Here is a 15,045-nt window from a genome sequence, read left to right on the forward strand (position 1 = left end):
TATATATATCAACAACAAACTATACACACCAAAAGCAATACTCTTGTTTGATCTGCCTTGGGAAATTTGGGTGGTGTACTATCTTTAATGTTACTTGCAGAGCTAAAAACCATTTGACCACCTGAATCCCTAAGCATGTACCCCCTTTGCTGACACCACACTTAGCTCTGTTGAGTGGGCCTGTTTAATAACCCATTAAACAAGACGCTCGAGTCATTGAGATAGGATTTTTCTGAGAGACACTGTTTCCTGGGCTTTGTAGGATGATATTTCACGGTTAACTCTGGCTTCTCTTCTGTCCTCAGGGGAAGAAAGGGGAAGTGGGTCCACCAGGAACCCCTGGAGCACTGGGGCCACAGGTAAGGACTGCCTGTCAACTCCCCTATTGCAATGGTGTTTTCTCTGACTCAGTGACTTGGTACCAGTCCGTAGCTTGCAGCCAGCATCTTTGTAGTCACCATCAGAGAATGCGAAGGGATGATCACCAGTTACATCCATGTTCCTGAAAGAAGCAAACAAATGAAAAACTCCAAACAACCAAATTCATAAAAAGTAAGCTAGAGTCTTCTTTCTCAACTGGGCCCCTGATCACATGTGTATGTGTGCATATGCACATACAGGGACACACACATATGTACACACATATACACACATATGACATTAAAATAGTAGAGCTGCTTGGGAAGAGGAAAGGGACTAGAATGAGCAGAGTAGGAGAAGGAAAAGGAAGTGGGGGTAAATATATAGAGATTTGATATATATGACATGAAATAGTTGAACAAAAATTAGACCATGAAGTCTCTGTATAGCAAATATACACTAATAAAATAAAAATGTTATAAAGTTCAAATATATAAATAGGAAGCTAAATGGGATGGTCATTTGTAATGAGTCTTTCTCTGTCCCACCAGCTCCCAAATAATGACATGGAAATTTCTTACTAATTATGAAAACTTGGCCTATAGCTTAGGCTTGTCCCACTAGCTCTTATATCTTAAATTAACTCATTTATATTAATCTGTTTTCTGCCATGTGGCTTGTGGTTGTTACTTCTCCTCCTGCACATTTTGCTTGTTCTGTGTATCCTGGTGCCTTCACATGCCGCCTTGAGCCTTGATTCTCCCCCCCCCCCCGCTCCTCTTTCTTACTGCCTGAAAGTCCCACCTATACCTCTTGCATACCAATTTGCCATTCAGGTTTTTATTACAGTCATAGCAATACATCGTCACGTAATGTACAATCATCCCACAACATTTCCCCCTTTTTATCTAAATGAAAAGGAAAGGTTTTAACTATTTTTTTAAAATATTTATTTATTTATTATGCATACAATATTCTGTCTGTGTGTATGTCTGCAGTCCAGAAGACGGCACCAGATCTCATTACAGATGGTTGTGAGCCACCATGTGGTTGCTGGGAATTGAACTCAGAACCTTTGGAAGAGCAGACAATGCTCTTAACCGCTGAGCCATCTCTCCAGCCCAAGGTTTTAACTCTTAATTCCGAAAAACTATATATAATAAGAACAATTATCAAGTAAGAAAAACATATCCAGCGTCTAGTCCATTTGCACCTGGCATATTCTGAGAAATCACTTCATTATCTATACTATCTCGGTGAGCCCAAAGTTTTGTATCTGATGGACTTTCTATCAAAACTATTAACTATATTCAATTTTGAATCCTTCAAGAGACCCGTGAAGGATATAATATTACCTGGATAAACAGGAAGTGCAGAGCAAATAATTTCTAAAACAAGAGAAATGACAAAAACAACTGGCTGCCTGGACTGTCACTCAAGGTTCCTCTGCAATGTTGGGGAGTTCATTTGTGGCCTACAGGCCTAGAATATCTGACAGACTTTTCTGTGAAGCAGGAAGTTTGAAGGACTGTCCTACCCTGTCTTGGTAAAATTCAGTAGTTGCTTTCTTTTGTGTCCTGCTGGTCTAATTTGGACATCGTGGCAAGGGCAGTTTCTTGCCCAGCTTCTAACTTGGCCAAAAAGAAAGCAAACTCCATTTGGAGGTTCATTGATGTCCGTTATCCTTCCTTTTTTTTTTTTTAAAGTAAATTGGTGCTTCCAAGAGCAGATTTCTCTCACTGTCATGAAAAGCTTTATGTTTTTAAAACATCTTAAATAAGTGTTTGAAGACCATCTGTCTATCAAAATTATATCTTTTTGGACTTGAAAGCATACCTAACAAGGCCTCAAATTTGATTGTTAGAGGACCACTAACTTATATTTCTTAATTATCCTAAATAGTGTGTAATAATAGCTTTCAAGGAGTAGGAGTCGAAATTTACATTGAATTGTTAAATGAAGTGTGTAGGCACAACACCTTAAACAAGAATAGAAGCATATACACAGTATAACAAAAATAACCTTAAATTTGTATCAATATATAAAATTCCATACCAGTGTAAAACATTTAAGACTAGTGGTTGCATTTTTAGTTTAAAAGTAGATCCAATAATCGACCCTTTTACCCTATCATTCCTATATTCCCTATTTTCATTTCAGAAAGAAAACCTTGAATCTAACCCCCTTTGCTTAGTTTCCTCCCTCACCATGACCAATAACAACTTATAACCAACCCCACTAAATGATGACAAACCTCTATAATCCATCAAATGACCAACAACCACCCACCCCACCTTTTAGAAATGTGGGCGTCATGTACTTAAAATTATTTCCTGTTGTCTGGGGGTGACAGCATCTCCAGAAAATCCTGAAAACCTGGAGATAATGGTCAAGTCCTGGGAGAGCTGGCTGTATCGCTTCCTGTCTCTGTGTAATGGGAAAGTGTAGGGCTTAACTGAAGTCTCAGCAGGAGTAGTACACGAGGCTCGACCATCTTGGCTAGCAGCTTTGAAGTACTTTCTCTGAGTGCTTTCTTCACACTGAATGTTTATAAGTTTCCCATATATTGTAAACTTTGTATAATGGTACAGATTGCTACATAAGTGGATAAAATTGTATAATCATGTTGGCTCAGACAACTCAAATAACTGCTTCATTCATAAGTTCATGTCACTAGTATATTTTTAAAAAACGATTTAATTTATGTGTGTGTATGTACATGTGTGTGTATGTGTGTGCATGTGTGCCCATGTAGGCCAGAAGAGGGTATCAGACCCTTTGGAACTCGAGTTAGAGGTGATAGTGGGTATTGGAATCCAGACTCAGGTCCTCTGGGTGAGCAGCAAGCACTCTTAACCACAGGGCTGTCTCTCTGCCTCGTATTACACATTTAAATGTACAAGTTTTTACAGTTTTCTTGTTAGTTTTTATTTACAAATATTTGAGTTTTTGTTAAACCTAAAAGTGGTGTCTGTCTTTTCATTTCTAAATTGAGAACAGGTGTTGAGCTTTTTCAGCGTTAATCTTAAAATTTCAACTAATGGTAGAGTTTTGCTTTCTAATCAGACAATCGTCAACCACAAATCTTAATAAGAGCATGAAACTTACCCACTGAGTTAGGGATGCACACCAGTACACGAGCTCCCTGTGTACCACCCACGGCGACATTGCATTCTGTGTTTTATTATCCTACAGCCTCACAGGTGCTTTTAGGAAATGGGACCATTCAACACGGCCAGTGTCCAAACAAGGCACACGTAAGCCCAGGTTCATTGGCACTGCCTAGGAAGTCACTCTTGACTTTAGGAAGTTGGTAGCTTGCTGTCTGTGAAAAATCACATGCTTAGATTCTTGTTCCTTTCTGATAGCATTTGTGGTCTGAACTGCTGACAGAAGCAGCTTAGCTGTGCCACGATTTCCAATTTTGTGGTGGCTTTCCAGAAAACAGCAGGCCCTCAGAGTCCAGCACAGCCACTCATGCAGAAATCTTCTCGCATAAGGAGAACAGAAGTCTTTGTGGGACACATCCGCATGTTTGTGCAAAGGTGACGATGCCTGGGACTGTGTGCGGAATGAAAACCCTTGGATGGGAGGAGACACAGCCACAGAACAGGGTTTGTTCGAGAGCTGGGTGGACTCCTAAGACTCTGCAGAAATTTCCTGAGATGGGCAGTGGTCACAGTTACACCTCTGGGGGGGGGGCGGACACACAAATTCTGCTCTCAAAAGTGTCCCAGCTGCACATGGAATTAACTTGATTGCTGTATTAATTCACGCAGGCAATTTTCATGCATCTTCAAATTCTATCTTATTTCCTAAGTATACCACAGTTGGAACTACTGTTAATAGAAGCAATTATTTGCTATTTCTTTATTAATAATTAGATTAATTGGCTACTTATATATCATTATATCTCCTAATTACATCAGATAGCTGTTTAGTCACTGTATAGGCATTAAATGTTGCTTCATTAATAATTAGTGAACTGATTAGTTAATTAATTATGGAAAGTAATTGCTTTGTTTTCATTAGTGTTAATGCAAATAGGCATGCAGTTTGTCAACATTTAAATCTACTGGCTAATGTGTTGCTTGTTAATAGTCAGATTAATTTGGCTAGATATTTTCATTAATGTTTAAAAGAAAAATAAGGAACACACACACATTCAAGTTCACAGATAATGATGTACTACCTTATGCTGTGTTTTAGGAGATAAAGGTTCTGAAGGTGAAGTTTGTTGAGGTTGCATGAGGCTATCTAGAGTTTTATCTAGGGCATCCAAAGCCCTAGACATCTTACGTTTTTGTTTTGCAGTGATGGGGAACTGTGCATATCAGGCAGGTGCTAAACCACTAAGCTATGTTCTTAGCTTCAAGCCTTAAATTTTCACTTCAGTTCCAGCCTGCTCTTCTATTGGCCCTGAGATGAGTCTCTTGACCTGCAGCATCCGTGGAAGCTGCAGACACGGAAGGTTGTCTTGCATCTCAGGCTCCCTCTTCCATTAGCTACATTTCTTTCTCAAGACACCATCATGTATAAGAAAGGGAAAAGACGGTGGAGCATCCTGGTTTCTAAAAGTATTTCTTTTGAGAAGGGAAAGTAGGCTTCCTTATTCTCTGAAAACCCACATGCGAGTTAGGTATCTGTGGGAAGAATGAACAACAGGAGGCTGAATAGAAGGAGGATGCAGAGGCAAGACAGCTGTGTCATGCAGATCCATGGTCACCTGTAAGCATCACCACCGTCAGAAGACAGCGAAGGCCAGCTGAGCAGTCCCCAGAGCAGGCTGAATGCTGCTTTGCATTGCCTCATACCCCAAACGAGACTTGCAAGATGCTCTATGTGAATTGGAATGGATGCTGGAGGCTGTGCGATGCCTCCTGGGAACAGCTCCCAAGCTTTCTAACAGCTGTTTCCAGCTGCTTTCAGCCTCTTTCTTCCTCTCCATGGCGGTTGCAGTGGGTGCATTTAATTCACAAGGATGCCCCTAGTTGTCCTGTGCTTACAGCCTTGAATCTTTGCGAAGTCCCTACTGTGTGCACAGCAGAGAACCAGGTGCTGAAGGTTTGGGTCAGAGAGCCCCAAGATGTATTTACACTCTAGATTCTCCTTCAGTCACAGAATGGGGCTGCAAGAAGGGCACGAGACCGGAGTGTTTAGCAGGACTTGGGCAGGCCAGACTGGAGGATCAGGGTTGGGAGGTGTGTTGGACCATGGTGCTCTCTTCCAACAAGTTCTGTGGGCTTCCCGTTGATTGAACTCCCCTTCTCCTTCCCTCCTTTGTAGCTTGGGTTGGAAAGGTCTGCCTCACTTGATCAGTGTGGGGGCTCAAAGGAGGTAGAGCAGGTGCATAAAATCTGGACAGTGTGAACGGCAAGTGGAGTGCTCCTCTCGGGCAGTTCTAGGCTTCTGCCTTCTTTCCTGTGTCTCCCATGCATATGGCATGTGCCTCCTCTCTGCTGTTATTCATATGACAACAGGGATAGGGCTAGAGTGGAGGTGGCTATGGATGGAGTTGGTGATATGGTGGAAGGATCCCGTACTAGAGATATCAGGACTGCTTGGCATCACACCCGTCCCTGACCTTAGGCACCTGATCCTAACCTGCTGCCCGGGAATCTAAACAGGGAGCTCTTGTCCCTATGTGTATGACCTCCAGTTCAGGTGCCTCTGACTCAGCTGGACCCTGCAGGAGGCATATAGCTCTCTTCCACTTGAAGAAGATAGCTGTATGGCCTCTGGCAAAGTCCTTAAACTCTCTGAGCCTATTTTCTTCATTGTCAAACACTAAAGGTTTCCTTTTCACTAGATGGTCTCTAAAGATCATGAACTGTAGAATTCTGTGAGCCAGAGCATCACCAACAGAAACAGGGCAAGGATGTTTGCAGAAAGCCTGTGTGTGTGTGTGTGTGTGTGCGTGTGCGTGTGCGTGTGCGTGTGTGTGTGTGTGTGAAGGAGATCAGAGAAGTAATGGGCTGTCCAGGAGGCCCAATTTCTGAGAAAAGTGTTTTTAGGGCACAAAACATTTCAGCGCCATCTGCGTGGCCTTGTATGTAAGGAGGGAAGAAAGGGAGATATACCCAAGATCTGTCTGGGAACGAACGCTCCGTTAGGCTCCATTGTTGAGTGCTGTGAGGCCGGCGGGATCCTCTGGAGTGACAGTGGGTGGCCTGACTTGTGCTTTCATGGCATAGTGGGTCAGGTGATTCCTGCAGGTCCCTTAATGTGCAGAGAGGTGAACAGGGTTGATCCCAGCAGCACATGGTGGACTGGGTGATGGGGTGAGATGAACAGCCACCCTTGATGCCTTCTCTCCCCAGCCCTTGTCCTACCAGGAGGACAGGTTGGTGCTTACCCAGGGCATTTTCTGACCATTGCCTCCCTAGTTGCTGCAACCCAGTGCAGACATCTTGGTCAGGACAGATGCTGCCCCAAAACCTCTCCAGGTCTAAGTGAGCTACTGAGAAATAGAACTCCAGCTGCTACTCAAAGCCCTGTTTGGGTAAATGCTCTTGTGTATGATGGTTTGACTCCCACACGCCACCCAGAGGCTGTAAATGGAACTGTTCGTGCTTGCGACAAATATGCCATTCTTTGGTTTCTATCGCCCTCCAGTGGCCATCTTGTATTATCGTTCTATGACTGTAATTAGGCCCTTCTGAATGCCTACTCCCTGTCATGGCCTTGGTTAGTTTCTCTGTAAGATGCAAAGGAAACACAAATGTTTGATGCATGAGGATCTGAAGGTAAAATTAGAAGTTACCCTGGCCTTGATCACTAAAAAGCCCAGGTAACGGGAGCCATCTCAGAAGAGAACGGCATATACAGAAGAGTACTCTGAGCCTCCAGAGAGGGGCTCGTCCAGAGGGAGCACAAGACGTAGTGACTTCTCTTGCTCGGAGAAGTTGTATGGGGTAGGGGAAGGCTGTAAACTATTCTGGAAGAATACAGAATGCCAGGCCAACAAAACAAGAACGTGCTGCCACCAAAACCAAGAACAAGAACCCCACAGAGTCCTCATCCTCCATGTGCCTGAATGCTCTCAGATGAGCGGTCACTTGGCAAGACTGTCAGGAACCTAAAAATGCTTAGAATGATCTCCACCCTCTGCCGGGGCCCCATCATTGCGTAGTGACCACTAGGTGACCCAGCACATGTCACGTGTCTCTGTTCGTGTCCTCCATATGTGGTCTGAAAATCTAAAGACACACATGGTTGACATAGGTCTTTTTTAGACTACCTGGTTACTTCTAAGTTAAAACCACAGCTCTTCACGCTGGTATCTCAAGGCCTGCTATGGGAACACCTTGTTCTCTCTTGGAGCTTTTGGCTATTGTATAAAGTCAACTCTGCTGGCCTTTATTCATCGGGTCCCTACCTGCTGATGTATGTCTAGCCTGTTAGTCATGTCTTCTTCCCAGGGCTCAGGTGCCTCTTGCCTCAGTCTTCCAGGTTCAAAGGTTACCACCCACTCAGTGATCACAGGTTCCCCCACCATGACCACGGACACATGAGCTCTGGCTTTTTTTCTTTTTTGGATTTTTTCGAGACAGGGTTTCTCCATAGCTTTTTGGTTCCTGTCCTGGAACTAGCTCTTGTAGACCAGGCTGGCCTCGAACTCACAGAGATCTGCCTGTCTCTGCCTCCCGAGTGCTGGGATTAAAGGCGTGCGCCACCACCGCCCGGCTTCTGGCTTCTTGTCAGATAATACTTACCATATTCTTTGCTTTTACAGGACCCCAAAGTGTCAGCATGGGTAATGGATAATTGATATTGCGCACAGCTACAGATGTATACACCCCCATAAAGTACATAGCTCTAGATGCATACAACCCGATACAGTACACAGCTCTAGATGCATACACTCTGATACAGTACACAGCTCTAGATGCATACACCCCGATACAGTACACAGATCTAGATGCATACACCCCGATACAGTACACCGATCTAGATGCATACACCCCGATACAGTACACAGATCTAGATGCATACACCCCGATACAGTACACAGATCTAGATGCATACACCCCGATACAGTACACACTGTACACAGACAATGCACATCCCTACTCCTGGTCAGACTTGTTCCCATGGAGTAGAGGTGTGCAGGACAGAGGTCTCAGTGAACCAAGGAAATCAGCAGGCTATGGCTGGAGACCCACAGTTTGCTCTGCAATGCTAATACTGGCATCACCTTGGGCTGTGATTGGTGATTTAAGAGGGCTCTGGGAGAATCTTGCACGTGTGTATGCATGCGCATATGTGTATGGTCTCCTTAAATGTTCAGATAATTTAGGTTGCTCCTAATTTGGTTTCTTGTTGCTGCATTAAAACACTGGCTACATATAACGGGTGGGGAAAGGGTTTATCTGACTCACGTGTCCATCATTGAGTGAAGCCAGAGAGGCAGACCCTCAAGGCAGGGACCGAAGGCTGAGACCATGGAGCTGCTCACTGACTTGTTTTTCTCTGACTTATTTTACTCCTGCTTGCTCCCCTATCTTTCATGTAAAGCCCAGACCCACCTGCCCAGGGTGACACTGCTCACAGTGGGCTCCCCCCCCATTCAACCAGCAATCAAGATGATGCCTCCAGTCTGATGGAGGTAGTTCTGCCATTGAGGCTCCATCCTCCCAGATGACCACCGTTTGGGCTAAACTGCCCCAAACAAGCCAGCATACAAATTGGACATTTATTAGTCATTTGCAATTTTTGCTTCACATTTTTTTCCTTTCTCATTTCTTTTTCTTTCTGCTTGAAACCCGAAGATGCTGATGAGGCCGAAGTCCTCCCACACTGCCACCCTTTTCTCTCTCCAGCACCAGTTTGTCCCAGGTAGTTTCTCGGGGTTCTTTTCTAACCATTCACTCTCTCTATACAGGGCCCGCCTGGAACACCTGGTATTCAAGGGCCCTCTGGACCTGGAGGCCCTCCGGTAAGTCAGGCTTGACTTTCTCTCCAAGAGGACTTTGGATAGCATTCTCAAGGGCAGGGAAGTACCTTTCTCTGTCCAAGTCCGGGATAAAGCCTCCAGAGACAGGAAGATTCAGGAAGCAGATGCCTCTAAGCTGCTACACTCCCAGGCTCTTGGATCCAGTGGTTATAAACGGCACACAAGCCAGCATAACACCTTGGCACCTTCCTGTGACATGGCATCGGGGGGGGGGTGTCATGCTATACCGTTCTTCAGGTGTACCTGATTGTGGGCTAGCCTCAGAATACAGGATACCTAGGGCGGTATTTGTCAACACTCTTACCTCTTGTCCTCTAAGGGTCAGTTGGGAAACTGTCCCCTAGCAGGTCCTGGGCAAGGTAGACCCAGCCGTGGGCAGAGGGTCATGAGTCCTGACAAGTAGTTGGCCTTGGGTGGACATGACAATGAACAGAGCAGACAAGCTGTAGGGACAATTCTAAAGTTTACAATGACTGTCAAGGAGTATGGTAGACACGCTGAGGTACTCTTCTTCGGGCCTGAAGAGGCCTGATTCTGTGCCAGGAATGGCATCAGGGCAAGACTCTAATCTCAGATTTTCCTTTTCAGGGTTTACCTGGAGAACTGGGCTTCCCTGGAAAACCTGGGCCCCCTGGTCACATGGTGAGTTCTTTGAGCTTATTTTAACTGGGCAAAGATGTGTTACATTTGTTATTATTTGTAAATACTGCGGAGTACCACTTTAACTAACTGTAAAGATGTGTTACTTTTGTTCATGCTACATTTGTTTAAATTTGCAATTATGTGTTATTTATGCAACTAATGTAATTATGTTATTAATGATGTAAATATGTATTTTACTTTGCCTGCCTAAAGCACCTAGTTGGTCTAGTAAAAAAAAAGCTGAATGGCCAATAGTTAAGCAGGATAGGACTAGGTGGGACTGTCTGGCAGAGAGAATAAATAGGAGGAGGAATCTAGGCTCGGGAGGCATGAGAGACGGAGGAGAGAATGAGGGAGATTCCCGAGGCCAGAAGTCAGGTAACTGCCAGCCAGCCAGACACAAAGACTGCAGGAAAGTAAGACAGACATATAGAAAGTAGGAAGAGGTAAAAAGCCCCAAGGCAAAAGACAGATAAACAGGTTACGTTAAAAAGAACTAGTCAGAAAGAAGAGAAGAGCTAGCCAGAAAAGCGCCTAAGCTAGATCAAGCATTCGAAAGTCTCTGGGTCATGATTTGGAAGCTGGTTGGTGGTTCAAAAGAAGAAGAAGAAAAAAAGGCCTGCCACAACACAATGTGGATGGTACTGTATCGTCTCCGGGATCTCTTGGATGAGGAATAGAATCCTGCCCTTCGCTCTCATTCATCTGCATGTATAGTAAATGAGTGGAGGGCAGTAATTGTGTAGCCCTGGAAAAATGTGTAGAGAGCCTGGCTGGCAGAGACTGGCGCTTCCTGAGCAAGGAGACAGCTGGAGAGTGGGTAAGGTTATATACCCCAGTCCAGCTGCTGAGATACCTCCCGGTTTTAAGCAACTCCACAGAAGTCGTTCCTAAACATGCCTGGGTTTTCATTTTGTTTCTTTCCTCTCTTGGTTCAGGGGCCACCTGGAAAGGATGGGCTGGATGGACCACCAGGCCTGCCAGGCTCCAAGGTGGGTACTCACAGGGTGGCCTTAGATAGAGGATCAAAGAACAAAGAGCAGAGGAGATTCCTGGTGGCTGAGCTCTGAGACAAGATGCTTCCCCGGGCTTTGGAGCACAAGGCTTAGTTGAAATGGTTGGGTTTGCAAGGTCAGATGTAACAGGGAGAACCAGGAAGGTTCTGAAAGTATCAAAATCAATCTGGAGAGAAATTAGTCATGGGGGACTTTTTAAGAATTTTTAAGAGTTTAAAGAGAGTTAAAGTTTAAGAGAGTCTCCAGTGAGGGCTCCAGTCATTAAAATGGGCTTCTGAAGGGAAGCATCAAAGATGAGATTCTAGGAGGTAGGAATCAAATATACGCCTTAAATGCTTCAAGTGAATAAATAAGCAATGAATAATCTTTAATTTTTTAAAGGAATTTAAAATTTGTGTGAATGAGTATTCACTCTGCATGTGTGCCTGTGCACCACGCATGTGCAATGCCCCTGAGGTCAGAGGAGTGTGCTGGCCCCTGGTGTCCTGGAACTGGAGCTGTGGGCTGACACCTGGGTTCTGGGAACCTACCAAAGTCCTCTGCAGGAGTAACAACCTCTCCAGCCCTATTGCAAGTGTGTATCTGGTCAGATGTGTCTGTCCACAGCCCTTGTAAGGCAGCTGTAGAAGAAAACTTTTAATGTTTCAGTGGAATTCATTGGTATAGACTCAGATTTTTTCCATAACAAAATGTAGAATAAGTGTGGTTGTAGACACATTTACAGTCATTTTATTTGCTTATCTCTGTTGGACGGGTTTCAGAAGGTCGTTTTTTTTCGGGTGTGCCGTGGGCTTTGACTAGGATCAACCTTCCCCTCTCCCTTCTCCTTTTTTACTCCCATCCCTTCCTCCAGCATTTTGTTTTCTTACATACCATATCCACACCCATGATTCTACATGTCTAGAAAATCTAGGAACCACCAATGAGAGAAAATAGATTTTTTTCTTTTAGTCAGACCCATTTTATTTAATAAGGTGTTCTGAAGTTACATCTTTTTTCAGCAAATGATATGATTTTTATTGTTCTTTATGGCTGAATAAAATCAACACACACATAGACATTTCTATGTGTCTATTCATCTGTTGAGGAGCACCTGGGTTTGTCACAATAATTCTGTAATTTGACTATTGTAAATGGTACCGTCTCTCTGTGGTATGCTGATTTAGAATCTCTGGGATGCCACCATTTAAGGCCATTTGTGTAAATATTATTCACTCCTCTCCCTGGCTAACCAAGTACTTCATAGTTTCAAATCAAAAGGTATTGTCACTCTTTTCTCTAGCCTAAATCTCTCAGAAGGGAAAGAACACCATTTGTACTCAGAGCTAGGGAGTATGGGAGATAGGAGCTGTCCTGAACTCAGAGAGCCACAAAAAATGGGTGTTCAGAACCACCTCTCTATAGGTGGCCCTGTTCCAGACCCATCCGTAGCCAGCAGTGAGTAGGTGTGTTCATCCGTGCTCGGTCTCTTTTGTGCTGACTCTGCATTGCTTTCTCACAGGGAGAACCAGGGGACCCTGGGGACCGTGGTGCACCTGGAATGCCCGGACCTCGGGTATGACGCTCCCTATTCATGTTCTGTCTGTGCCTCTAGTTGGGGTTCTGTATGAGTAACTTACCTCTTCTGGGTGTGGCACTGGAGGCCTCAAAAGAAGCCCAAGGACAATTGGAAAAGAGCAAGTTAGCAGGCTCGGCAGATCCATGGGGCTCTATTGTGATGCCCAGAGTCTGGTCACAGCAGAACCAAGGTCACCTGGGGACAGGTGCTAGGGGATGGAGTGGTTCTGCTAGAGAGACTTGCTGCAAGAGTTGGCTCTCAGCCTCCCTGATGTGTCCCAGAGACCTGGAGTTCCCATGGATCCAAGAATCCTAGGTATAGGTTCCTTGTTGATTGGAATTGCAACTGCTTGGGTTCATGATGAGCAAACACAGTGCGCATGAACTCTGGGCAGGCCAAGAGTTGTTTCTATTTGGGAAAGCAGAAAGCAGTATGAGGGAGCATGGAATTCCTCTTTGTAGAAATAATGAGCCCTTTGGTTTCATGCCTCAGGGTCTCTGGGACTTAATGTTCCTTTTGAGAGAGCCAAGACCTGTGGCTTGCAGTTACTGTGGTCGTGTGGGTCCAGCTGGGGAATGACAGCCATGTTTGAAGGTGTGCATAGATGATGATGGAGCTTTGTTATTCTGTCTACAGGGAGGAGTTGGGGAGCAGGGCCTTGCAGGTCATCCTGGCGAGAAGGTTAGTTTGATCATATTTTTATTTATTCAGCTCATTCTTTTTAATTAATGAATCACCATCATACAGCACATCTTAGGTAAACATATTCAGATGTCAAGAAGGATACTGTCTTTTGAAAGTTCCTGACATTTATTTCATGCCTTCATTTGTTTGCTTAATATGTTTCAGCATGTCCTATGCATCAGTAGTGTTGAGCATTAGAGCCCAGCTAGGAACTGAGACAATCTACATGATATTAAGAACAGTTGAACACTGTAGTGATGGAGACATGCCGTCCTGAAGAGGGGGCTAGGGATGTCAGAAAAGATAGTGAAGGAAGGGCTGACATTGTGGCTGAGCCCCAAAAAGATGGAGAAGTCAAATACCCAGAGAGGTGGGGTGACAGTTCCTGAGAGAGGCGACGACCCAAACAGGAAAGAGCTTGGTACCCTAAAATAGATCCTCCAGAATTTTCCCTTGTGCAGAGCTCTCCTTTCACGTTACTAAGCGTGAGATCTATGAGGGAACAAAAAGCATGTGACCCAGGACCTCTTTCACAGGGACAACCTCCCACTGGTATCTACTGGTTTTGTTCTCTTAGGGGGAAATTGGCCTTCCCGGTGTTCCAGGCCTCCCAGGACTGCGTGGAGAGAAAGGAGACCAGGCAAGTGTGACTGCCTTTTCCCACTAGGGCTATTGTGCTTGTGCCCAAGGAAAGAGCCTCTCCTGGAGTCTAAGACCTTTAGGATGAGGTGGTGATTTTGACTTGGAGAATAGAACTACTCTCGGCACTGAAGGGAGAGAAACACAAGACGAACAGAGTCTAGAGTCCTGAAGCAAAGATGGAAGGACAGTGTCTGGGAGACACCTCTGGGAAGATTAGGGCATCCTCAGAGGAAAGAAGGGGTGGAGGTACCAAAGTCAGGAGTCAGCTGCTTCAAGAGCCTGCTTGGAGTTAGGCTTCACGGTGGCCATCCTGCAGATGAGGCAAAGACAATGATGAGGGTTGGGAAACAGGTGTGAATGCATGGTCCCATTGCCCAAGGTCAAAGTGCCCTTACCCAGAGAGGCAGTGGTTAATATTGTGTTGGGTTCTAATGCTTTTGAATTGTATTTTTTACTTTAGGGAGAAAAGGGTGAACTGGGACTTCCTGGGCTAAAAGGTGCCCAGGGTGAAAAGGTAGGGGCTGCCTGCTTTCATCCTCATCACTGATTTTTCTAGCAGAGAGGGGGGGAGGGAGGGGGAGAGAGAGAGAGAGAAAGGGGAGAGGAGAGAGATGTTTTACAGGATGTATTTGTATTGCCACTAAACATGTTTCTGAGTAATCCTGACACCCAGAAGTATTGTTGCACTGTCTTACTATCTTAGGGATCTATCAACACTGATATTCTCTTTTTTACCCCTAGAAAGTCTCTGACTACATAGTGATCTATGATCTTTGGGGAAGTTTAGAATGTCATTTCTCCACCCAGGACCAGAGTAGAATGCTGCTCCTTTCCAGGAACTTCTGTTCAAACTTGGATTCTCAGAAATGCAATTTCTCTTAGAGACACTCCTTTCCAGAATCCAGAGGCTCAGGGAGACCACAACGCTGTAACTGTTTTGGCAGAATTGCCTGTAGACATCTAAAGAATCTGGGTCATCTTAGGTTCCCCTAGAGATCCGGGTAATAATAAACCTAAAATAAGACGCTAAAGCAACACTGCCCCCTTCTGACTGGGCTTTGCAAGTCCATGCCTCAGCCTTGCCTTCCACTGATGCATTCCCACCCCAGTCCTTTTGTGCTGCAGATAGAACCTTGGAATTGGGGATAGTAATTCTTGCTTGTCAAGGGCAACTGAGAGCTGAAAAC

The 15,045-nt window shown here is 44.8% G+C and overlaps 1 protein-coding gene across 1 annotated transcript in view; it reads left to right on the forward strand.

Moving 5' to 3' along the window:
• Positions 1–15,045, forward strand: part of Col22a1 (collagen type XXII alpha 1 chain) — a 213,363-nt gene that overhangs the window by 88,424 nt on the left and 109,894 nt on the right. Inside the window, exons 22-29 of the mRNA XM_050144864.1 lie at positions 306–359; positions 9,245–9,298; positions 9,905–9,958; positions 10,897–10,950; positions 12,476–12,529; positions 13,169–13,213; positions 13,794–13,856; positions 14,319–14,372. Coding sequence (XP_050000821.1) covers positions 306–359; positions 9,245–9,298; positions 9,905–9,958; positions 10,897–10,950; positions 12,476–12,529; positions 13,169–13,213; positions 13,794–13,856; positions 14,319–14,372 — 432 coding nt within the window. The remainder of the gene's footprint in view (positions 1–305; positions 360–9,244; positions 9,299–9,904; positions 9,959–10,896; positions 10,951–12,475; positions 12,530–13,168; positions 13,214–13,793; positions 13,857–14,318; positions 14,373–15,045) is intronic.

This window comes from Alexandromys fortis, unplaced genomic scaffold, assembly GCF_014885135.2.
Source record: "Alexandromys fortis isolate MF-2015 unplaced genomic scaffold, M_Fortis_MF-2015_v1.1 scaffold_2_1_26212458, whole genome shotgun sequence".
NCBI lineage: Eukaryota > Metazoa > Chordata > Mammalia > Rodentia > Cricetidae > Alexandromys > Alexandromys fortis.